The sequence below is a fragment of the Myotis brandtii genome, unplaced genomic scaffold (genome assembly GCF_000412655.1).
Source record: "Myotis brandtii unplaced genomic scaffold, ASM41265v1 scaffold120, whole genome shotgun sequence".
NCBI lineage: Eukaryota > Metazoa > Chordata > Mammalia > Chiroptera > Vespertilionidae > Myotis > Myotis brandtii.
Genome location: NW_005354174.1, coordinates 3,836,388 through 3,863,659, shown reverse-complemented (window position 1 = coordinate 3,863,659; position 27,272 = coordinate 3,836,388). Strand labels below are relative to the sequence as shown.

The window sequence follows — 27,272 nt, the reverse complement described above, 5'->3', positions numbered from 1 at the left end:
GGCTGCCAGTACAGCGGTGGTGGTGGGAGCCTCTCCTGCCTCCTCAGCAGCGCTAAGGATGTCTGACTGCAGCTTAGGTCTGCTCCCCGCTGGCAAGTGGCCATCCCCCGAGGGCTGCCGGGCTGCCAGAGGGATGTCTGATTGCCATCTTAGGCCCAATCCCCCGGGGTGCAGGCCTAAGCCAGCAAGTGGTCACCCCTGAGGGGTCCCAGACTGCGAAAGGGCACAGGCCGGGTTGAGGGACCCCCTATCCCCGAGTACACAAATTTTTGTGCACCGGGCCTCTAGTCCTATATAATAAAAGCCTAATGTGTTAAGTGTCTAGTCATCTGGTCATTCAACCAATCAAAGCATAATATGCTAATGATATGCTAAGGGTGCTCAACTGGCTATGATGGTGGGCACTGACCACCAGGGGGCAGATGCTCCAACAGGTAGGTTAGCTTGCTGCTGGGGTCTGGCTGATTGGGACTGAGCAAGACGGGCCTGATAGGCTCCGGAGCCCTCCCACGGTCCCTCCCCGGCCCTGATTGTGCACCGGTGGTGTCCCTCAGCCTGGCCTGCACCTCTCGCAATCTGGGACCCCTCAGGGGATGTTGGAGAGCTGATTTTGGCCTGATCCTGCAGGCCAGGCTGAGGGACCCCACTGGTGCACGAATTCGTACACTGGGCCTCTAGTATGCATATAAAATCTTTGATTAGTCTCTTCGGCACACCCCCTTACCCTTTGAGATTTGTCAGTCTTTCATATAGATGTCTCTCTCCCTTCTTCTCTTTCTAAAAATCAATAAATATTTTTAAAGAAAGAAATGAAGCCCCAGGCAACAACTAGGAAAAACAAGAGACAGCAGAAACAGATTTATAAAAATTTCAAATACTGAAATTATCAGACACAGATTATAAAATAACTGTCTATTACAGGGTCCTCAAACTTTTTAAACAGGGGGCCAGTTCACTGTCCCTCAGACCGTTGGAGGGCCGGACTATAGTTTAAAAAAAAACTATGAACAAATTCCTATGCACACTGCACATATCTTATTTTGAAGTAAAAAAACAAAACGGGAACAAATACAATATTTGTATTTGCATGTGGCCCGCGGGCCATAGTTTGAGAACCCCTGGTCTATTAGATTTTAAAAAAAAAGACAGGCTTGGAAATACCTGCACGGAAATATAACATGAGGCAAAAGCAGATTTAAAGTTCTTCATATGCAAAAAAAAAAAAAAGCAGGTTATGATTATTATAATAGCTTTATTAAAAAAACTGTTTTTGTGTAACTGTAAACCTACTTTTGCCCTACCCAGTATATGAACAAAAACTAATTCACTGGGGTTCATAGCAAATCAGATACAACAAAACAGAGAATCTGGAAACAGAAAGGCAAGAAACTATCCAAAATGTAGCACACAGAGACCAAAAGAAAATAGAAAAAGAAGCTAAGGGGCATGGGGACAAAGTAAGACAGTTTAACATGTCATTAATTGGAATTTCATAGGAGGATAAAAAAGAGAACAGAGATAATATTTGGAGGCAATGGCTAATAATTTTTGAGAAATATTGCAAGACACCAACCCACAGATACCAGAAGCCCAATAAATCAAAAGCAAGCAAAATAAAAGGATGCATCATAGTGAAACTGAAGAACACCACATATTTCAAAAGCAGCCAGGGAAAAAAAGAGCAGATACTTTCAAATAAATAAGTAAATGAATGCTATTTTCTCAACAATAGCAATGGAGCCAGAAGATAATGATAAACTAAAAAAAAATTTTTTTAAGTGCCAGTATAGAAACATATACAGCAAAAACATCTTTCAAGAATAAGGGGATAGTAAAGTTATCTAAGCAAACAAAAACCTAGAGTTAACTTAACCGCCAGCAGATAAAAAAGAATACTAAAGGAGTAATTTGGGCAGAAGGAAATGACCTTAGGTGGAAGGTATAAGAAGTCAAAAGGAAAGAAGTACAAAGAAAGATTGAAAAAAAAAAAGTGACAGTATAAAATGATAATGTTTTACAAGGCTAAAAAAAGGCAAAATAAAAACATACCACCATCACCAAGTGAGTAGCAGGTAAATTGAGTTAATGTTCTGAGGTACTCATTTATTTGGGAGGAGGGTAAAGTTAGTTACTAGTAATATGAAACTTTGCCCTATTAAAGACATATGTGGTCATTTCTAAGAGAAACACCAAATAGGATCTAGCTACTAGAAAAGAAATAATTGAAATGATTTTAAAAAAATCAATCCAAATGAAAGCAAGAAAGAAAAAGGCAGATAAACATTTAAAAATTATACAACAGGTAGAATAAATAGAAAACATTAAATGTATTTAGGATAAATGTTGAAGTTAAAAAGATTTTTAAAATAAAGGAAAATTTCAACTATATGATATTGTCAGATACACTGAAAACATAATAATGACAAGTTGACAGCATAAAATGGAAGTATAGCATACAACGGTTTGGTTATATTAAATATCACATAAACTGCATTTAGAGCAAAAAAATCACAAGAAATGAATAAAGGCACTTAATACACAGAGCAAAATTTTAAATATAGGAAGAAACAGACAACTCCTCAAATTATGAAAGACGTGATAGATAGTAACTGATAGAACAAACAGCCTAACTGATAGAATCAGAACACAAAAGATTTAAACACTGATTAAATATCATGTTTAAGGCCCTGACCGGTTTGGCTCAGTGGATGGAGCATCAGCCTGTGGACTGAAAGGTCCCAGGTTCGATTCAGGCCAAGGGCATGTACCTTGGTTGCGGGCACATCCCCAGTAGGGGGTGTGCAAGAGGCAGCTGATTGATGTTTCTCTCCCACTGATGTTTCTAACTCTTTATCCCTCTCCCTTCCTCTCTGTAAAAAATCAATAAAATATATTTTTTTAAAAATATCATGGTTAAGGGTTCCAGCCAAGATGATGGAGAAAAAAATAATAAAAGCACATAGTACTATGACCTGCCCCCCCCCAAATAAAATAAAAAACAAAACACATCATGATTAACAAAACTGACTTAATGACAAAGTTAAACTATTTTGTTTAGGGATGTGTACATGAATGATCAAACCATAAGGAATAGCAAATAATCACAAAAATTAGAATAGCAGTTGTTTCTAGTGTGTGGGGGGGGGGGGGGGGGGGGGGGAGGGTTGTGATCAGGGAAGAGCACATACAAGTTTCTAGGAAGCTGGAAATAGTTTACTTCTTGACCTAACTAACAATTACATGAAGTTAACTTTATAGTGATTTCCTGTAAGCATTTTTTGTGAAAAACCAGACAAATATTTTAGGCTTTTCAAGCCATATACTCTCTCTACCATATATTCTTCTTTGTCTCTGTAACTCTTTAAAAACCTAACTCATTCTTAGCTTGCCAGCTGTGGGCTGTAGTTTACCAACTCTTGCATTAAAATGCTATTTTATGTACTTTTTTTTTAATCCTCACCCGAGGATATATGTAATTTTTCCATTGATTTTTAGAAAGAGTGGAAGGGAAAGAAAGAGACAGAGAGAAACACCGATGTGAGAAAGACACATCGATTCGTTTCCTCCCGCATGCCCGACCAGAGCCAGGAGCCTGCAACTGAGGGATGTGCCCTTGACTGGAATCGAACCCGGGACCCTTCAGTCCACAGGCCGACCCTCTATCCACCGAGCCAAGCCAGCTAGGGCTGTTTTATGTAGTAATTCTTTTTTTTCAATGCTTATCCAAGGATATGTTTTTTTATTGATTTTAGAGGGAGAGAAAGGAAGAGGGGAGGGGGGAGGGAGGGGGAGGAAGAAACATCAATGTGAGAGAGAAACATCAATTGGTTGCCTCTTGGTACTAGCCCTAACCATGGGTCAAACCCGCAACCTGGGTACGTGCCCCAACCGGGAATTGAACCTGTGACACCTTAGTGCACGGATGACATTCCAACCAACTGAGCCATATGGGCCAGGGCACTAAAGCAATTCTTTATCCATCTATTCTTCTGTTTCAAGATCTTGAATACCCACTGTGTGCCAAACACTGTTTTGGGGTGTTAAAGACTGGAAATTGAACAAGGTATTATCTTGCCAAGATATTCCATATCAAGTAAGAGAAATAATTAAAATAATTATACCTTTATGTAAAGTAATAAGTACTGTGATAAATGAAAACAGCAGTAAACAAAACAAAGCCAAGCCCTTGCTCTCATGGGATGAACATTCCAGTGGGAGAAGATGGGCAATAGATAAATCATATAGTTAAAAATTAAAACATATAACTTATAAATAAATTAAAATGTATTAAAACTACACTACACACCAATTATGATGAATGATCTACAATAACACATAACAATATGGATGAATCTCACAAAAGTAATACTGAAAAAAGGATGCCAGACACAAGAGTGTATACTGTATGATTCCTTTTATACACAGTACAAAAACAGGAAAAACTCATCTATGCTGTTAGAAGTCAGGATAGTAGCTATTCTGGATGGCAGGAAGAGGTCTAATAACTGGAAGGGAGCATAACGGAGGTTTCTGGGGGGGCTGGTAATAACTTCATTCCTTGTGCTAGTATAGTTCGTGAAAATTCAGTAAGCTGTGGGGGCCTGTCCTGTGCGTTGTGGGATGTTTACCAGCATCCCTGGTCTCTGCCCACTAAATGCCAATGGTACCATCCCTCCGCCCCTAGTTGTGACTAAAAATTATGCCAACGTTGGCAAATGTCCACTGAGGAGCAAAACGATCCCCTGGTTGAGAACCACTAACTTGGCTATAATGTTTTTAAGACCTTCAGATCTCAAGGCAGAAAACAAACCTATCTCAAATTTGTATAGCATTAGCTTCTCTACTATGTCACTGATTAAGACTTGAAAATAATTAAAATGCCAGGAGCTGACCAAAATTTTTTTTAAATATACTTATAGGAACATATAAGTTTGTCAAGGATAAAAAAACTACTGTTTGGATAGGAAACCATTTCCTTGACAGAACACTGAGCTGTAGGCTTAGAAGGAATTTATTATACTGAGAATAGAGTTAGCTCTTGTAAAATGTTAATTTACTATATATAGATTTGAATCGAAGTGACTGATTCAGAGGTAATATTATGAACTTTTCTCCTTACTGCCTCATTCCTCTTGAGTGATTAATTTAAGAGAAATTTTGCTTGAGTGTTCCTGGGTTTCTTGTCTCCTGCAACAGGTGTCAAATTTCTCCAGGTGAATGCTTACCGGTAAGGGATTGGATAAGGAATGTTGCGGTGAGGATCGTGCAACTGGTGGAACACTTCTGCCAGGGCTGGTTCCTGGCCCGCTTCCCCCAGCAAACTGGCCAACAGGGAAAAATGGATATGAATAATTCAAAACAGTACTATGCTTCAGATAAGGAGAGTAAAAGATTAATACACAAACAGGTCTTAATTATATATGGCCCCTCTAAGTCAATACATCTTATTCTAGAGTGTCAAATTTTGCTATATTTTCCGTGAGATTTTTAAGAAGGAACTCCAGCAGAAATGTACCAAGAAAACATGGCTAGAAATGGTTTTGAAAAATATGAGAAGAATGTTTTCCCTTCTTGTCACAAAATACATGAAGCAGAAATATAGTGGTCTAGTGGATGCTAGTGTCTTCTTTAGTAACCACTGACGATGGGTCAGTGAGCTCACTACGTGTCCCACTGGACTAAAGAGAAGAGTCCAAGTTACTCAACTTCAATCTTTGTAAGACATGAAACCCAGTCTGGCCAAGAAAAAATCACCTCATTTGTGAATTTTTATATCATCACAGACAAGATACATCATAAACAAATTTAAATTCAGAAAGCCAGCAGCAGTTTCCTCTTATAGAGAGAAATCGGATGGCATAAGACTGATGAAGATGGGAAGGGCAGGAAAGCATAGTGAAGGAAAAATATTGCTTTTTAAAGCCTTAAATGAAGCAAAATTTTATTTAAAAATAGATTTCTCTTCCCCCCCAAAATTTAACTTACCTCAAAGTAATCACTAATTTTATGTCCCCTAGGTGTGCCTTTCCCTGAAAATGAAACCAAAGTAAGTATAGTTTTTTCAATAACACACAGGTAAACTATCAAGCACTAAAATGTACTATGTACTCAATAACTGCATACATTGTTATCAATTCAAGTGCTGGTTTTACTTTTGACAAATGAGCCAAAATACCTAGCTCATAAGGACAGGGAGCTTCCTCTATATAAAGAAAGACTGAATAAGCAGAGAAAGACCTTATCACAGTTTGCTTCCCTTTAAGATTTGTTAATCTTTCTTTATAAATACACTTTTATGTCACAACTGTGAATCAAAATAAAAGTAATCTATAACCCATACCCCCAACTAAGAGAATGAAGAATTCAAAACAAACTCATTTAAAGTAAAGGGTTTATTCTATTTCACAAGACTTTGTGACCTTGTCATTTTGGGAGAATTCCCCCTCTCATCCCAAAAGTAAAAAATTAGTAGATTAAAAAAACAAGAAAAATGCAAATAGACTGGGACTTCTATTACAGGAGGCAAGGGAGAGTGGAGGGGGAGAGCCAAACCATTTATTCTTTCTTTATATAAAGATATTTGGCATTAGAACTGTCACATCTATAGATTCATTCCACTGAGTGCCAGTGTCCAACTAAATAATTGATATGGAAAAAGAGTAGGTGGAAAGGACAGCCAGGTAAATAAAACCATTTCTGAGCACCTATTATTAACAAATCACTGATCTAATGCATAGTTGAAGCTCCAGTATAACCTCTTTTCTGTACAATAGATGTTCGGCCTGAAGAAAAAAACCTGTGGCCAGAAGATCGTTAACTTACAACAGGAAAAACATGAGTCCCCAAAGAACTGACACTGTATTGTCAAGTGTATATCAAGTGGCAAGTATATAATAAACATCATGATATTCCCTTAAGGTACAACATCTCCTTTGTTAGGAATCCCTGCATACAAATGAATTATCTAGTGTGAGATGGAAAATTCTATCTAAGTACAGTACATAAGAGTTTAGTATTTTTATTGGTATGAAATTATTACTACCTTGGCTAGTTTCATATGGTTCAGCTTTTCTTTTCCGGTTTCTCTGGTCATTCTGTTTTTTCTCAGGAGTCTGTTAAATACCATATAAATCACAATTAGCATTGTGTCAAATTTTTCAGATTATGAAAATTAGAGAGTATGAGAGTATATACAAAATATCAAATTTATAAGGAGATTTAACTGGTACAGACAAGTCGTAAATCAGTGTCCTGTTCTTAGAGCAGGGTCATGGAAAGTATAAGGTCTGGAACCACATTATCTATACAATTCTTGGCAAACTGCTTAAAATATCAGAGCTTCTATTTACTCGTCTGTAAATCAGAGTTGCTGCAAAGCCTAAATGAGATATTTTTATAAAGCACAAATGTAGTACAAATATCTAGCATACTGTAGGCTTGCCAAAATATCCTAACAGCTGCTATCTACTTTATAAGAGATTAAATCCAATTCTTTTTCCAAAAAGGATAGACCTGCATAATCAATCAATTGGCTCTAATTTATTGAAAGTTCTGTCGAAATGCAAAATAGGTAGCTGCAGACTTGGACCCATATCCATGCAGCTGGGTATTTTGCCTAAAAAAAAAAATTCTTCAAATTCTATTATTAAAGTTGGCCAGGCTACACTGCTATACTGACCCACACATCTGTGTACTAACAAGCATTAAAATTCAAGGGCATCTAAACTAATTCAGATACAACTGCAAATTTTTTACCTTTATTGATGGCAACTAAGCAAAAATTTAAAAGAAATACAGACACAAGGGGTGGGGAAGGTGGAAGAGGATATAGGGGGAATAAATGGTGAAGGAGACTTGACTTGGGGTGGTGGACTCATAGTACAGTGTACAGATAATGTGTTGTGGAATTGTGTACCTGAAACTTGTATAATTTTGTCAATCAGTGTCACCCCAATAAATTCAATAAAAAGGAAAAAATTAAAATTAAAAAATACAGACTCAAAGAGCACACAACTGAAACAGCACAGACCTTAACAGCACCCCTGGAGTTATATTATCTTTTATCCCAGACTGAAACTGGGAATATGAAAAGTTTTGTAACAGATCTGGCTTCTTACCTCTACTTCTTTATCACTCAAGGACCCCACACTGCACAAACTCTGGTTTGAAGACTCGCTATTAAGTGGCCCCTGAAAGACAAAAAAAAGGAATTAAAAGAAACTAATTTAAGATAACAGCAAAAGTGAGGAAGAAGCCTGTTGATTTTGATGTCTAAGTCACCTGACTTAGAAGACAAGGGGTAACTACAATGTCTCTAAGTCAACTTGAAAAGAACTCAACTATAGTACCCTCATGTTAAAATTCTCTAACTACTATTTTCAATTCCTTTATAAAACGCTGTACTTGTGTGCAGATTTTCTCTGAGTACATGTCGTGAATTCATTCTTTAAGAAAAATAAGCAGGAGAAATCAATTCTCTCAGCCTCTTCATACAGATATCTGAAAGTTGAGATGTTAATATGTTAAAGGTTCCTTATGAAGGAGTGGTCAGAACCGTATTGAACAAAATGCTTTTCTGAGTCATGCTTTAAGGAGGCATGACTGCTAGTTCAAAAACACACGGTCACAAGAGATCGACTTCTCAGAGCCTAATAGCAAGAGGAGCTCGGCTAGCCCACTCCTCAGTGAAACGGGTGCAGACTATTTAAAAAAACTACTCAAGGCTTCTGGAAATGATCCCTAAGGGCAAACAGCAAATAAAGAAACAACTATTCAATAAAATCTATGACCATTCAGTCTGAAAGGTGAAAAGTCTATGGTATTTGAAATAAGACCACTCCCTCCCCTTCTTCCTCCCATTTCAGCAAGGCTCCAGACTGCTGCCGCCATAACACAGGACTCCCTCTTTCCTCAGCTCTCGGTCCAAGAGCTTTCTTCCTGGGTGAGGAGAGATAAGCAGCTGTGCCACAGACACCCATCTCCTGCCCCCCCAGGGCTCAGCTCCTAGAGCAAGGAGGTCTCTCACAGAAAAGTTCACCACTCTCCCCATCCCCACCTCCAGAACCCTGGCTCAGATATCTGGCCTAGGGGTAAAAGCTGGAACCCATAATACCAAATCTCTGGCCAAGAGTGTGGACAAGAACAGTGGTGGTAGTAAAAGGCGACTGAAAGGAGATTACAGTAAACTCTCGATTTTGTGGACCTTGATAAACAGACTTCAGATTTAATGGACAAAATTTCCAGTCTGTATGTAATATGTGAAAATGACCACCCTGTTAATGTCTAAATGCTTTTAACCAAGATTTACTTATAATTGAATGAACAGGATATTTTTTTGTTATTAATTTACTGTCATTTTTAACAAATTTTAGCAAATTGGCCATAGGTTGGAAAAAACACTAGTAATTTTGCCAACATAAATATTACATATCTACAATTATAGTCTACACTAGTGACCCGGTGCACAAATTTGTACACATTGAAATTAATTAGAAGAAATATTTTGATATCACTATTCGCCCTCTCTCTATAAGTGTCAACCAAATTCACGATCGACAATGACAGATCGAAACACACGTGTGTGATTGGCACCAGCGAGAGCTTTATATGTATCATGCATGCACAAGTCAACTTAGCCTTTTATATATATAGAATAAACTTGCTTAATTAGACCTGCTTTCTGATGTAGCTAAACTTTTTCCAGCCCAGTGAAGCACCCCAACTTCTCTTTCAGGTAATTGTCAGCAGCACAGCAGTAAATATCAACATGAAGCAGATTATTATTATAGGTCACACAGGGAGAACGAAGGGTAAAATAACTGCAGCAGTGTTTGACTATATTCTGCGCAGTGAGAAAACCTGAAGTCATTTTCAAGGTCCACCATTTCTTACTTTTTCAGTCGGGTCAACTTTCTAAACTTTCTAAATCTCCATTTTCCGGCTAATGAAAAGAAATAGGATTCCATCGAGTCTCCAATGAGATGAGGCACAGGAAAACACTTCACAGACATTTAGTTAAAGTGTGAAATGTTTCCACCTGGCTATAAACCAAGTCATGTTCCTGGGCTGAAAAAACTGCAAGGAGGCTAGTCGTCGCTAGGGAAAGGAAGCTGAGCGTTGCTACGTGACATCATTACCCGGACAGACACTAAGCATATTAGCCTTTTATATATATAGATATTTAAATCCAAGAGTCACCACTCATTCTCATTCAGCGAACAATTAGCACGATTAGTACCGCATGCTTCTGTTGTAGCATGGCATGACTTTCTGATGCAGTTTTAACACATGCTGGTGAATGTTCCCCCATCCACTAAGTCATGCCCCAGCTGTGTGCATTTGTTTATTTTCAGTGACTAGTGAATGCACACATTTACTAGACCCATTCAGTATAAATTTAAAATTACTGTCAGCATGGCTCAGTGGTAGAGTGTCAATCTATGAACCAGGAGGTCACGGTTTGATTCCGTCAGGGCACATGCCCAGGTTGCCAGCTTGATCCTCAGTGTGGGGCATGCAGGAGGCAGCCGATCAATGATTCTCTCTCATCACTGATGTTTCTCTCTCTCCCTCTCTGAAATTAATAAAAATATATTTTAAAAATAAATAAAATTACTGTAACACATATAGAAAACTTGTCTGTGAAGTTAAACTTTTCATACATACTTAATTTTAATCACACAAATGTATCTACATAAGTAAGAACAGGTAAACTAATTGGTCAATTTTTTAACATACGCATTCAGAAAACCTACTGTGGGGAACCTACTATTATATAACAGACTTTCAGCTTTAATGGACACTCCAGTCACCTGAATTAGTCCGTTATATCAAATTAGTACATTATATCAAGGTTTTATAAGATACAGCCTAGACTATAGGCCAGAGAGTTTGTAGGAGAAAACCAGGGAATAAGACTTCTGGAAGGAGTTCTCTGGGGGACAGAACACATAGCAAACATTGACCTCAAAAACTCTCCCTTCCTTCATGGAACCCCAATTTGATTGGATTAGTTTGTAAAGGAATTTATGCCTCTAGGCATTGTTGAAAATAATAGAGAAATATGGGCAATTAGTAGAATTTAACAACCAGGTTGGTCAAGGAAGGAGAGCCCTACCAGTAACAGTCATCGCAGGGTGACTATAGGCATACCTAAAGCTGTGCCTCCCTGAGGAACACCACCAGAGGCATATCGCTAGGGAGATGGGGTGGTACAACACACTTTACTAAAATAATCCACAAGTCACAAAACAAACAAGCAAATAACAATAACAAGCCCCAAGGGATGGGATGAGAAATCAGTACCCAGAGTTGCTGCAATGTATCATTTAAAATGACCAGTTTCCAACAAACGACTCATGAGGCATGCAAAGAAACAGGAAAATATGACCCATATATGTGACGGGGGAGTCAGGGTTAGGGTTAGGTTGACCCTCAACCACTTAGCCACGCTGGCCAGGCTATTAATGACTTTTTAAAGTAAAAAACCCAATGGACCATTTGAAAAATAGAGAACAGCCCTAGCTGGTTTGCCTCAGTGGATAGAGCATCCGTCTGTGGACTGAAGGGTCCCGGGTTCGATTCCAGTCAAGAGCACATGCCTGGGTTGCAGGCTCATTCCCTAGTAGGGGTATGCAGGAGGCAGCCAGTCAATGATTCTCTCTCATCGCTGATGTTTCTATCTCTCTCTCCCTCTCCCTTCCGCTCTGAAATAAAAAATTAAAATAACCTATATATATAAAACCCTAATATACAAACAGACTGAATGGCAGAACAACCGAACAACTAGTTGCTATGACATATGCTGACCACCAGGGGGTGTGCGTGGAACGTGGCGGGTGTAGGCAGCTGGCCGCAGAGTGTGGAACATGATGGGCGTCAGTCGCGGCGGGATGGTGGAGCAAGTGAGCGGAGGTGCCAGATCAAGGCAGAGCGCGGGTCGCTGTCATTGGGGCGAGCCTCTGGTGGTTACTGAAAATTCTTTGCTCCTGCGTGCTGCAGTCCCACCCGGAGCTCAAACCTGCAGCCAGTGCCAGCGCTAGTGCCAGCCCCACTTACACCCGTTGCCAGCCCCTGGCGCTGGCCCTGATCGCTTAGCGCCGTCAGCGGATGTGAGTGGCGGCTACCAGCCCCGATCACCCCTCAGGGCATCTCCACTTCCCCCTGCTCCTGAGGGGTGATTGGGGCACCAGCCACTGCTCACACCCGCTGCTAAGCGCCAGCCCCAATCGCTCCACACCATTAGCAGGTGCAAGTGGGGCCATGGCGGGAGGGGCCTGGCAGGGCCGTGGAGGATGGACCAAGACCCACCCCTGTGCCCACCACAGCCTCACCAGCCCACAGTTCCTTTCAAGGTGCACGAATTCATGCACTGGGCCCCTAGTAATAATAATGTTAAAAAATAATAAAAATTAAAAATAGACAACAGTCAAGTTTCTTGTTTTTAAAAAAGTATGGTTTCCAAACACAAAGTAAAACATGCTTTTAATTTACTCAAAATGCACTTTTGAAGGGCTTAAAGAAATATTTCAGTTACAAGCCTAAAGAAAATTTTGTGGATAATTTATAAACTCATGAAAACTGAGGTTAAGATACAAATGTTCACAATCAGCCTTTAGCACATGAATTAAACTCGTATAAACTAAGAAAAACCTGTAGAAGTAGGGGCCAAAGGTTAATCTTTCGCTCCTATAAAAGTTTAAATGTCAACATTTATTGAGTTTCTAAAGTCTTCATTTCCTCTTTGGACTAAATAGGCATTTTAAAAGGGATTGAGAACAGTGGACAAAAGTTGAACTTGATTAAGTATAAAGGAGCACAGCTGACAAGAGTCAAACTACCTGAGAAAGTAAAGATATTCCATTAAGGTCTAGACCAGCGGTTCTCAACCTGTGGGTCTCGACCCCTTTGAGGGTCGAATGACCCTTTCACAGGGGTCGCCTACGACAATTGGAAAACACATACATAATTACATATTGTTTTTGTGATTAATCACTATGCTTTAATTATGTTCAATTTGTAACAATGAAAATACATCCTGCATATCAGATATTTACATTACGATTCGTAACAGTAGCAAAATTACAGTTATGAAGTAGCAACGAAAATAATTTTATGGTTGGGGGTCACCACAACATGAGGAACTGTATTAAAGGGTCACGGCATTAGGAAGGTTGAGAATCACTGGTCTAGACCTAATGGAAAATTAAAACTAAGGGTCTCAATAAACTTTTTAGTCATTACTAGCATCACTTTTTCACACTATAGTAAAGTCAAATCAGCAATTAGAACAGTCTGACTCCCAGACACACACCACACTGTCTAGTTGATCATAGTGTTCCCAGCAGTGAAATAGATGGACCATCTACTCAATTCTTACTTGATCTGTACATAGTTCTAGGTCAAGTGAACAAAAGCCTAATTTGCATCCTTAAAAAGAAAGAGCTGCGACCCCTTAATCAATCCTAATATCTGAGTAAGTTGACAGACCCAGAACCCTTTGAATGACTGGTCTCATTGAGGAAAGATTCCAATTCCACTATAATGCCAAAAATACAGTTAGTCTTTCTCCCAGCCTTCCTTCAAAAGGACTATGACCTTTTATCAGAGTGACTGTGCAATGGGGAAAATAAAATAAAGACTTTTCAAGAATTACTAGATACTGGTTCTGAATTGACACTAATTCCAGAAGACCCAAAAACATCACTGTGGTCCACCAGTCAGAAGACTATCCTCTCAAGAATATGCTTAACTAACATTAATGTTTTTTAGTAATATTTTAATCATGCCAAATCTTAATCATGTGATTTAATAACATCCATTTCCAGACAACAAGCAAGCCCAACAATTAGAACAAGAAATCCTTTACCTGTCTTTTCTCCTGAAAACCTGCCTATGGAAGACTATGTAATTCACTCAATATCTGGTGCATATAATAAAAAAGACAGACAATAACATGCTGGCAAGGACAGGGAGAAGTTTAACCCTCAATGTACTGCTGGTGGAGATGTAAAAATGGAGCAGCTGCTTTGCAAAACATTCTTGACAGTTCTTCAAATGGTTACACTAATAATTTAGAATGTACATATGCAGATCCTTAATTTTATATTAGGTCCAGGCTTTAATAAATTTATCTTTGGGGAGGGAAGGGTTTAATCCTCACCCAAGGTTATTTTCCCATTGATTTTTAGAGGGGGGGAGGGGAGAGAGAGAGAAAGAAACATCGATGTGAGAGGCACATGGATTGGATGCCTCCTGCACATGCCCCAACCAGGGCTGGGGATCAAGCCTGCAACTGAGGTATATGCCCTTGACCAGAATCCAACCCCGGATCCTTCAGTCCAAGGGCTGATGTTCCATCCACTGAGCCAAACTGGCTAGGGCTATTTTTTTTTTTTTAATTCTCAGATGAAGGAACAGAGAGAGAAACATGGATCAGCTGCCCTCCACACTTGCCCCAACCAAGGATTGAACCCGTAACCCAGGTATGTGCCCTGACCAGGAACTGAACTAGCAAGCCTTCAGTGCACAGGATGACACTGAACCAACTGAGCCACTCCAGGGGGCTAATAGAATATCTCTTAACTAAGACCCATTAATTCCACTCCTCAGAAAATATCCAAGAAAAAAAACATATATGTGCACACAAAGACATGTACATGAATGTCCACAGCACCATTATTTATAATAGCCAAAAAAAAATGGAAATCCAAATGTTCACCCACTGAAAACTAGATAAACAAAATATCAATACAATACAATATTATTTTGCAATGAAAAGAAATGAAGTTCAGACACATACTATAACATGAACAAACCTTGATAACATAATGCTAAGTGAAAGAAGCCAATCACAAAGAACTGCATATTATATGATTCCATTTATATGAAATGTTCAGAACAGGCAAATCTATAGACAAAAAGTAGATTATGTAGTGGTTGCCTAGAGCTGAGAAAGATAGGAGTTTTGAGGGTGACATCTATGTGATAAGGATTTCTTCTTGGTGTGATGAAAATGTTTTAAAATTTATTGTAATGGTTGTACAATTCAGCATATATACTAAGCCACTGAATTTTACACTCTGAGTGAACTATATGGTGTGTGAATTACATCTCAATAAAGCTGTTAAAAGACCCAGCACAACATTTTAAAAAAGATTTTCTTTATTGGTTTTTAGAGAGAGAGGAAGGGACAGGGAGAAACATTGATGTGAGAGAGTTAAACACTGACTGCCCCCTGCACACCCTCTACTGGGAATCAAACCCAAAACCCAGGCATATACCCGCCCTTACCGGGAATGGAACCAGCAACCTTCCAGTACATGGGACAATGCCCAACCAACTGAGCCACACAGGCTTGGGCTCCAGTACAATTTTGATGAACACAGGAAGTACTTACAACTATGGGACTGTACCACTATGGTGGTGAATACAGAAGAGCATTACACATAATTCTGGGACCATTGATGGAAAGGATTTAGGTTACTGGTTTCTCCCCGTAATTTTCAAATCCTTTGTCTCATTTAATATTTCTTAAAATAAGTGACAAAACACTGTTCTGCAGATGTATTTACAGGATGATTGTTTATAGGCCAGTGATCCAAAGTAGGTCTACTATAGCAACATCTATATGGCAGATCTTAAAACCATCTGCTGAATGAAAAATAAACAAGTTGCAGAACAATAATGATAATATGATTCAATTTTTGTAGTTTGTAAAAATCACATGCAAAAATCAGTACTATATGTTTTCTAATGGAAAACTATGTATGCAATTCAATAAGTATTTTAAAAATCTAGCCCTGGCTGGGTAGCTCAGTTGGTTAGAGTGTCAGTCCAAAATTGGGGGTTTGATTCCCAGTCTGGGCACATACAAGAATCAACCAATGCATAAGTAAGTGGAACAGCACATTGATGTCTCCCTCTCTCTCTCTCTCTCTCTCTCTCTCTCTCTCTCTCTCTCATCAATTAAAAAAAAAACTTTAAAAAATCTAGATAGATACATATCAAATTTCTAAGAGCTATTACAGTTCTCAGTATTATAGAAGTATGCATGCATTCCTTATATAACTGAAAAGTAATCATTAAAAAACTAATTCTAAGGAAAAGAAGTATGACTTCAATATACATAGAAGCAACAGTCATATGGATGAACTACTAAATGTTTCACTATAAAGCTTACAATTTAGCCTTTAACTTCTCTCCTTATGCTAAAAAAAAAACTATCCTTTTATAGATTAAAAACTACAAATTCAACATTTACAGATGGAAAAGATATGCTCTGTACATATCCTAGGGCACATTCATAGTAAAGAAAACACAGAAGAAATGGTTGTAAGAATAAGAACAAAAATATAAAGATTGACATAATCCAGATTTAAAATATCCAAAAAGTACATAACCCTGAAGAAAATTTGAGGACAATAAATTTAGTTCCTGGCTTTTAGTTTTGAAGGGACCATTAATCAATCTGTGAGAAATAAACCCACTGCCACCACCTACAGGAAACAGCATAACAAAATTCCAATATATTGCAGAGCCCAATATATTGGTATAACAATAAAAGACTAAATCCCACTTCTGTCACTGACTGTGGCACAACCTATAGCAAGTCAACTGCTCTCCCTGAGCCTCAGTTTACTAATCTATAAACAACCAGGAAGACTTCACTAATGCCCTTTACGCCGCCTGAAGGGCTAGAATTTAAGATAGTATTTTAAGTTTATATAATCAGTGACTCTACATTCTACACACCAACTTAGCTGTTCTTAATAAAGGTGTGCTCACAAATAAATAAATGTTCTTTAATCCTTTGTTGCTCACAAATAAATAAATGTTTTTTAATCCTTTGTACTTCAATGTCCTCATCCACAAAATGGAAATACAAGGTGACTTCTATTACAAAAAAACTATAAGAAATATTCTCTTCTGTTCTTGGGAATGTCTTTATATTTATACTGTTTGGTGCTACTATAAATGGTATTGCTTTATTTTCATTCATTAATTCACTCATTCATTCATTTAGAGAGTAGAAGAGAGGGGAGGAAACACAGAGAAACACTGATTGATTGCCTCCTGCACACACTCTGACCAGGGCTGGGGATTGAGCCTGCAACCAAGGTACATGCCCTTGACTGGAATCAAACCCGGGACCCTTCAGTCCCGACGTGTCATCCACTGAGCAAAACCAGCTAGGGCTACTATTGCTTTTAAAATGTCAATTGCCAACTGTAATTGCTAGTGTACAGAAATACAAGTGTTTTTCAAAAACTAATCTTGTACCCTAAAACTAAACTTAGACCCTAGCAGCTTTTTTATAGTTTACTTTGAACTTTCTACATGCACAATCATGTCATCTATAAGACATATAAAAAAATAAAATTAAAAAACCATATTTTTACTTTTCCTTTCCAATCCATAAGCTTATTCCTTTTACCTGTCCTAATGCACTGGGCATGGCATATAAATACACACACTAGAGGCCCGAGTCCCTCAGCCCGGCCTGCACCCTCTCCAATCTGGGACCCTTCGGGGGATGTCCGACTGCCGATTTACGCTAACTGCCTCTGCCTGCCAGCCTGATCGCCCCTAACTTGCCCCCTGCCGGCCTGATTGCCCCTACCTTATCCCCCTGCTGGCCTTATCACCCCTACCTTGCCCCCCTGCTGGCCTAACCTGCTCCCCTGCCAACCTGATCACTCCTACCTTGCCCCCCTGCTGGCATGATCGACCCTAACTTGCCCCCCTGCCTGCCTGATCGTCCCCAACTTGCCTCCCTGCTGGCCTGATCAACCCTAACTTGCTCCCCTGAAGGCCAGATCACCCCTAACCGCCTCTGCCTCGGCCCCGGCCTAAGCCGCAGTCTGGCCTCCCTCTGCGGGAGGCGACCTGGTGGATCAGGGAAAGGCACTGCCCCCATTACCCCACTGCTGCCGCCACTGCCAGCCTGAGCCTGGGCCCTTTGCAGCCATGCCTTGGCCCTTTGCAGCTGCTGCAGCTTTGTCCAGAAGGACGTCCGGAAGACGCCCATCCTAATTAGCATATTACCCTCTTATTAGTATACTAGAGGCCCCATGCACGCCAGCACCACCTTCGTTCCGGCCCGGGGCCGACTTTCCGCCTTCCCCCACTGCCCAGAGGCCCGAAGCGGCTGGGGCGGTATGGAACACCTGCACTGTTGTAGAACGCCTGTGTCGTCGCCATCTTTGTTGGGTTAATTTGCATACTCACTCCTGATCGGCTGGTGGGTGTCGCGAAGGTATGGTCAATTTGCATCTTTCTCTTTTATTAGTGTAGAGATTAGTATACTATTCTATATGATATATAATAGTATATATTATATATATATTGATTTCAGAGAAGAAGAGAGAGGGAGAGATAGAAACATCAATGATGAGAGAAAATCACTGATCAGCTGTCTCTTGCACGCCCCACACTGGGGATGAAGCCCATAACTCGGGCATGTGCCCTAACTGGGAATTGAACCATGACCTCCTGGTTCATAGGCTGACGCTCAACCATTGAGCCACGCCAGTCTAAAATATGTTATGCATTAAATGTAAATGAACTAAATCTTCCATTTAAAAGACCAGTTTTGAGAGTGGATTAAAACAAAAGGCTGGAATGAACTATCTAGATATATAAAAGGCTAAGCAACCGTCCGACTGGTAGCTATGATGCGCAATGACCACCAGGGGGAAAACGCTCTGACTGGTAGCTATGACGTGCACTGACCACCAGGGGGCAGACACTCAACGCAGGAGCTGCCGAGCTGCGGTGACTTGACAGCAGCAGTTCTCGGATGACACACCCTGGAACCAGAGAGGAGGGAGCCCAGTTCTGGGGTGCATCACCCGAGAACCGCTCTCTCATACTCCGGGACCCCTCAGGGGATGCTGGAGAGCCAGTTTCAGCCCGATCCCTGCAGTCCAGGCCAAGGGACCGCACCTGCTGGAGAGACCTCGCTCACTCCACAGATGCCCTTCGAGCCACTACACAGCCCCAGGTGCGGCAGGCCAGGGAGGCACCCTGGGAGGTTGACTCCAGGGCGTGTCCAGCCCTGTCTTGCACAGTCCTGCTCCACCAGCCACCTTCTAATTAATCTCCTTTCAATGTGCATGAGTCCATGCACCAGGGCACTAGTGCCCATATAAGTGACAATGAACACTATCATCTTCCCCCTCAGTACTCTTTTCCAATTCAACAAAGGTTTATTCAATATATACAATGTGCTGAGCATTTAAATAATCAGAGATAAAATATCCATGTTCTCAAGGAGACTAATGGTAAATAAAAGATGTCTTATAATGAAAGTTACCAAGCATTAATAAGATAACCCAACTAGATTGGTAGATATATCTTGAAAAGCTATAAAAAAGAGATAATCTGGATTATGCTTTGAGGAGTAAACTAAAAGCTCATCAGGCAAATAAAAAAGGAAAAGTAGAAGAGACAGTATAAGTCTGTTCATTAACATTACAAGTTAGAAGATTGGTCATGGTTTGAAGTAGTAGAGCACAGCAGTAGAGGAATAGATAAGTGGCCATAAAGTTGAAAATTTAGGACAGGAATGGGGTGGTGAACAAAATACAATATATAGATGTATTATAAAATTGTACACCTGAATTCTATAAGATTTTATTAACTAATAGCACCCCAATAAATTCCATAAAAAAGTAAAAAAAAATAATAGACCTACTGGGGTTTTGATTTTTGCTGCTTTGAAATTAGGTTAATTTGGTGGAGAATGGGAAACTTTTTAATAATGAGACTGCTAAATCATGCATTTGGTGTATTCATTTTTTAATTTAATTTATTTCAATAACATGATGTAGTCTTTAGTAGAGTTCTTTCCTATCTTTTGCTGATTTATCCTTATATATTTGATGCTTTTAAAATGCTATGGCAATTGATAACATTTTAAAGATTTTATTTTCTACCTGTTAGCTACTCATATGTAGTAATACAATTGATTTTTGCTTATTGACCTTATATCTGGTGATCTTATTAGGGACACGAATAATTCCACTGGTTTGTGACTCTTTTGTATTATTTATGTTTATACTCATGTTTGTGAATACTCATTTTTTTTTCTTACTTTCCAATTCTTAAGTCTTTTATTTCTTTTTCTTGTCTTAGGGCATTAACTAGATCTTTCAACACAATGTTGAATAAATGTGATGATAAATGACCTATGGTTCATCACGGATCTTTAAGGAACGCTTTAAATGTTTCACCATTGTGTATGTTTGCTTTGAATTAGGGGTCAACAAAATACACCTTGTGAGTCAAATCTAATTGCCATTTGTTTTTGTAAATAAATTTTGCTGGAACACACATACACACACACAATGAACCAGTTTGGTTCAGTGGATAGTGTTGGCCCAAGGACTGAAGGGCCTCAGGTTTGATTCCGGTCAAAGACACATGCCTTGGTCAGGGCGCATGCAGAAAGCACCCAATGCATGTGTCTCTCACATGGATGTTTCTCTCTGCCTCTCCCTCTCCCTTCCACTCTCTCTAAAAATCAATGGAAAAATATCCTCAAGTGAGGATTAACAACAACAAAGAATTAGGATATGGAGTTTATCCAGTAAGCAATGGACATCTTTAAAGCCACAGAGTAAAACAATAATATTGATATTTTGTTAGAAATAGAGCTAGTGGCAGTTTACAGAAAGATATATGGGGTAGAAGAGACCAGTCATGAATGAGGAATGCCTGGATTAATGCAATAGCAGTGGAAGCTGACAAATGCTTAAGAAATTTTAGAGAAAGAAGCAATATGAGTTGATACTTGACTATATGTGAAATGAGGGGAGAATTAAAGAAATACTTAAGTAAATGAAAGGGAGGAGATACAAAAGGCAAACAATAATTTTATCAACAGTTCCTAAAACTCACCAATAGAAATATTTTCGGCATTTATGCTTATTGAGCATTGTCTAACTATGTATTAAATGCAAAACACCCGTTTTTATTAATTTGAGAGAGGAAGGGAGAAGGAGAAACAGAGAAACATCAACGTGAAAAACATCGATCAATTGGCCTCCCAAACGTGCCTTGAATAGGGAGCAAACCCAAGTCCCTTCAGGACTTGGAATGACGTTCCAACCAACTGAGCCACACCACCAGGGCTACACACATATTTTTTAATTATTGACATTGATGAAACAGATAACACTAGATATCTATAACTAACACCTTCTAAATGATACAATTAACTAAATGACAGGAAAGGTTATCAGTTAATTAACCATCTTTTCAGAAGTAAGAAATTTGATCATTTAAAGTAATCATGTATCAGACTCACAAATTTATAAAAGATAGGAAAAGAGATCATTTTCTTTAAGAAGATATCCAAAATCTTCTATGTGGTACTACTTAAAAGTTTATGGCCTTGCTTTAGGCTCTATAAACTGAAAGTTCTCATTGTGTCAAAATGAAGTCCCACTTTACATAGCTTCTCAATTTGTTCTTCTTTTCAATACCATTCACATACTGCATAATCCTTTTTATTCAATACAACTGAAACCAATGACATCGGTCAAAAAAGTAGGTTACAGTGGAGAATCTTAAAAAAAAAACATCTTAAACATTTTTTTGAACTTAATACACATAAATGTATATTCTGTTGCCAGTCTTTAGATGTAAGCCTTCTGAGTTGTAGACCCACTGACTGCAGTTCTACACTATCTTACACAAACCACACCCATAATGCCTCATCTACAATTTCCAGTTTCGATTTCTTTAAAAGATACTTGCCAAGGATCTAAATGAAGAATTCTTCCAGATTAAAAAAAAATTATGCATTTTTATATATATCACCTTATATTTAGTCTTTCCAAGGTAGTTAACTTAATATTTTAGAATCAACAATTCTTTCATTTACAATTATATTTCATCGGTTTACATAATTTTGTATTAATTTATATAATTATAATACAAGTGCAAGTTGTCATAAGATGATCCTTGATAAGTCTATGATTCAACTTGTGGGAACAATGCAGTGGGTATCATAAGTCTCATAAAAAGAGAATGAAGGTTTACTGACTGCTACAAAAGATCTAAATTCACTTCTTATTGCTTTTATTGTACATGGAACAGTAGCTGGCACATAATAAGTACTATGTAAGTATTTGCTACTATGCTAGCATTAAAATTCAACTAGGTATAGATAACAGTGCACGCAAAGGTAAAATTCTACCTACTTTACAGTCTCCAGAATCAGAGACCATCTGTACTTAAATTGTTAAAAGGGAGTATTGCAATGGTCCTCACTGAAAACATATGAATAAAGGGTATAGTCAGTTTCACATTACTGAAAGTGGATTATCCAGTGTTTAAAAGAAGAGATCTTTAAAAAGACATAGGATAGCTCATCACATATCAGGTCAACAAGAAATAAAAAAGTAGGTTCATAACCGAATTTCACCTTATCACCTCAAAAATGTCAACTGGATGGGTACAGGTCCTCCCAGAAAGTGGCAGCTAGACTAGAGCAGGAAAGTCAGCTATAGCTTCTTGGTGTGCATTAAGCTACTTTCCTTTACCATAAACTCACTAATGACAGAAAATACCAATCACTTAAACAAAATCCACACAGTGAATCACAAAGTGCAAAACAAATGCTTTTGGTTTACCAGTTATTATAAATTACATATGCTAATAGAAAGAGAAACAATGTATATACTGCAATATGCAAGTAAGTTTTAAATTTGCAAATAAAAAACCTAAATATAAACAGAGCAACTTAAATATAAGTAATAAACGTGGTGGCTTGGCCATTTCATTTTAGTGTAGGTTTTGTGATATTTATCTAATCTGTGGATGTAAAAAACTTGAAGCAACATGACATAAGGTCTATAATAATCAGGAAGTTCAAAGACTGCAGCTACTTAAAACACTCCTGTCAACTAAAGAAGAATCCACAGTGGCACTGAATTTCTTCCTTCTATGGACATCAAAAAGTACTGAAAATGTTATGAATAGTTAGGAGAAACTCGAGACAGCCCATGAGGCTGCACCAGTCCCACTAGATGGCACTACCACAGAAAAGTCACTGTGTTCTCCCATTTGGAACAAGGGCTGAAAACTCTCTTGATCTTTGCAAAACTGAAAGCTGTCATCAACAGTGACATCCTTACTGGAAAATCATGACCCATACTGAGGAATTCAAAGCTAGGAGGAGGAGTTTTTTCCAAAAGCACCTTTTCCCCTAGTACCATGGCCTCCTCCCAACTCCTATTTCAAATCAGTGGTCTCAGAGATACAACATCTTGTAGGCAAAAGAAGTTGTACAAAATGGAGATTTTCTTTTCCTCTTCCCAACTCTGCAAACGACAAAATAATTTACTTGGGTTTTTTTTTCTTTCAAGTTTCATTGCTATGGGGAGAAAAACACTCTACCTCTAGTCTTTGAATAACATTTATTATAATCAATATGCCTACCATAACTGGAAACAACAAAATAGCATACAATTAATACCATAAAAACACTTGGATATAAATGAACTTCTTTTTCTATATATTAAAGGTAGAGCTTCCTATTAAACATATCATCAGATTAAGTTTTCTGACAACGTAATTACATGATGTTAAGCTGGCCCTGGGTAGCAAAATTCAGTGCCACTCATTCTCATTACTTATGCTTTACCCCATCAAAAGGATACTTGGATATAGCTATTGTGAACCAAAAAACAAAGGAAAGAAAAGCGTCCTAACAACAAAGCCCAATGAGTTTAAACTACATACACTTTGAATAGAGACTTACTTTTACTCAGTACGTGACCATTTGAACAGACAGATTTGGACATGAGCCTTCTACTGAATTCCGCAGTTAAAAGACACATCAAAGGTCATTTAGTAGATAATCAACTGAATCAGAGATCAATGTAATACTTAAATGTAGTGTCCCCTTCCAGTTGAATCTACTTCACTAGATCAGTGTTTACATTTATACATGTAACTTCAATGTACATCAACAGTCAGGAGTATAGGCCTACAAAGTGCCACAAAAGTCAGTTACTAAAGTGGCCAAAAAAACCCCCAAGAACTACAAAATGTGTGTTCCCATAGCACCAGGTCACAGCTCTAATATATCTCTAATCCTAGTATGATCTCTCTCCACAATGGAGGCTTGGAGACACTCCATTGTTGAGGTGCCATCCCTAACAACCTGTACAATGCCCAGTATGCAATAGGCACTAAATATCTGTTGAATGAACAAAAGCTATCAAGCTATTCCAGCTCACCAAAACTATGAGACCCATCAAAGCAGCAGGTTTTTTTTTCAACTAAACCTTGATAAGTAACTTCCTTTTTTATATTGATTTTGAGAGAGGGAGGGAGAGGGAGAGAGAGAAAGAGAGAGAGCAAGGGAGAGAGGAACATCAATTGGCTGCCTCCTGCAGGCCCCCTATCGGGGATCAAGCCCCCAACCCAGGCATGTGCCCTGATAGAAATTGAACCAGCAACCTTTAGGTGCACAGGGCAATGCCCAACCAACTGAGCCACACGGGCCAGGGTGACAAAAAATTTACTTAAGAAGCTACTAACCAAAGTATGAGACCAATATCTAGGTCACCATCCTATTCTATATAATAAAACCCTAATATGCAAAGCGACTGAACGGCGGAACAACCAGCTGCTATGACGCACACTGATCACCAGGGGGCAGACGCTCAACACAAGAGCTGCACCCTGGTGGTCAGTGCACTCCCACAGCTGGAGCACCATTCAGCCAGAAGCCAGGCTCACAGCTGGCGAGCACAGTGGCCGTGGCAGGAACCTCTCCCACCTCCACGGCAGCACTAAGGAGCAGCGAGCCAAGAGGTAAGGAGCAAGCAGGCAGGTGGTTAGGAGTGAGGGGTCCCAGATTGCAAGAGGAATGTCTGACTGCCAATCAGGCCTAAACTGGCAGTCGGACACCCTCCGAGGGTCCCAGACTGCGAGAGGGCACAGGCTGGGCTGAGGGACCTCCCCACTACCCCGCATGAATTTCATGCATCAGGCCTCTAGTGAGAAATAAGATTTATTGAAAAGCACATAAAGAAATGTACCACATGAAGTCAAGGATCAAAAACTCACAAGTCCCAAGCCCAAGTAATGCAATAATTTTGGAATGGTGAAGCTTTTAAATAAAGCATCATAAATATATTTTACATATTGTAGTAAAACCATCCTACAAGAGCAGAGAGGTGAAATAGCAGGTACATAGGTTGCACGGAAAGCATTAACATTGTTTAACTTAACACCTGCCCATTAATGGCGGCTTGGTCTTATTTTATACTCCCAGAATAAAAATAAAGAGCGAACAGTTAGGAAAAATAGAAGAGAGAAATCAGCCTGTGGATGCAAACAGGAGGAATCTGCTGAACTGCAGATTTGGAGAACTGACAGACTTAGCAGAGACAGATTTTTCAAAACTCTACCATATAACTATCCAAAAAGTCCAGTGTAATGAAGCTACGCCTATACCTTTTAATTAACAGTTTTATTCCGAGTGACTGAGTTTTGAAAAAAATATGGCACAGAATACACATCCATCTGGTTAGTACCCTTGCAATAAGACCATGGGAAACCTCCCCCATATCGTAGGGTTGAAAAATCAGCATACACTCCCATACAGAATACGTTCAAATACACTGCTGAACGGCTGGAATGACTGGTAGGATTGAAAAGTTCATTGGAACCCTGAGCCAAATCTTCTCCTCTACAATATAACAGTATGGTCCATCAAAATTGCCCTTAATTGGGTTTTGAATGTGTTTAAATTAGACTAAGCACAGTGTTCATTATCATCATTTTACTCACCTTACTAACACCAACTCCAGTAAACCTGGCCTCTAATAATTCCTGCCGTCGTGGATCCAGGCTATGCAATTCTTCCATCATTTCTACTGAAAAAGAAAAAAGTAGGTTGTAAGACCATAAAGGCTAAAACATGAGGAGCCAATTTAGTTCACTAAATGGTCACACACAGATAAACCTCAAGTAAATATATCACATGTTATAAACTACAATGTGCTGTATCAAATAGTAACACAGAGTTATAATGCGGTTCAGAAATTCTCTTCTTAGGGCCACTTCTCTCATTCTGATTTTAACAGCAAAAAACCCTCAAACCCTTCATATAATCTCCAAAAGTTGAGCAAGGACTACCTCGCCAAAAGAGAAAAAAAAAAAAAAAAAGCCTTTTACCAACCTCTGAATTTAGCTAAGAACTTTCGAATATTGCTTTCCGAAACACACAGGAACTAGTTTTTAACTAAAAATATGAATCATTAATAATTTCCTAATAATATAACATGAATCAGAAGCTACAAATAAATTCAAATAACGCTATTATATGGCTCCTTTCTCTGAAGAGCTCACAGTAGCTCATAAAAAAGGAACTATTTTAAAATTAATAGAGAACCCATGGTAAAACCATCAACCTGCATTCACTCAGGAAATTAGTTTAGCTCCATAACCATCCCTTTTCAAATCTTTTTCTGACCACTCCCTGGAGCAGTAGGTTTCTCTAGACATCTGCTTTTAGCACTCCTTCCAAGCAGGGAGGGGCAGGAGGACACCATTTTTAAACTCCTTCCAGGACCAATTAATGCACAGGCTACTTTCATCAAATATGTCCATCCTTTGCAAGAGAGCCATTCCTGCAGAACCCACCGGAAACCTCTCTGCGGAGAAGGAGCATAAAGCATTACACAGAACCCCTCTGAACATATTATCGAACAGTTATTGGCACGACTGTCAGGATTTGAAAGTTCACTGAAAACATGAATTAAACATTCTCTCCTGCAATCTAGCAACTCCACAATCTCCAGTAACCCTGCCAGTCCTCCAGTTTCATTTCCCTTCCTGGATTGAGAGCCCGAGGCCAAGGGGAACGAGGGGATGACAAATTACAAAGTTTCACCCACATATACAGACAAGGGCAGGTCACCGAGGGACCAGGAAATTCTCGGAGGGGCAGGAAGGCCTCTTAAACAGGAGAAGCAGTAACGCGAAGAAGGAGTTTCCCCCGGGTGGCCTTCCTCGCGTGTCGCCCTGCCCTAACCGAGGCCGGAATGGCAAAGGTGGCAGCCTCCGTCAACCACAGGGTCTCCCGGCACTCCCTGACCCTCCAGTCCCAGGCCTGGCCGGGAAAATGACACCCCGGCAGTTACTCCCTTTAATGTCAACTCATGGGAAGGAGAGACCCACTCCGTCTCGCTCCAGCGGGGCCTGGGACCGGGAGCCTCCCGGCAGCTCAGAGCCGGGAGGCAGGGCAG

General features: G+C 39.4%; 1 protein-coding gene across 2 annotated transcripts in view; it reads right to left on the bottom strand.

Annotated features, from left to right (window-relative positions):
* TLK2 (tousled-like kinase 2) overlaps positions 1-25,898 on the bottom strand; it is a 77,539-nt gene extending 51,641 nt beyond the window's left edge. For both annotated transcript variants that reach the window (XM_014532000.1, XM_005858598.2), the window contains exons 1-5: positions 25,813-25,898; positions 8,118-8,189; positions 7,043-7,112; positions 5,986-6,029; positions 5,226-5,321 (exon numbers count right to left, since the gene is read on the bottom strand). In XM_014532000.1, the coding sequence (XP_014387486.1) occupies positions 5,226-5,321; positions 5,986-6,029; positions 7,043-7,112; positions 8,118-8,189; positions 25,813-25,893 (363 nt within the window). In that variant the 5' untranslated portion in view covers positions 25,894-25,898. The remainder of the gene's footprint in view (positions 1-5,225; positions 5,322-5,985; positions 6,030-7,042; positions 7,113-8,117; positions 8,190-25,812) is intronic.
* Positions 25,899-27,272: the final 1,374 nt, after the last annotated feature.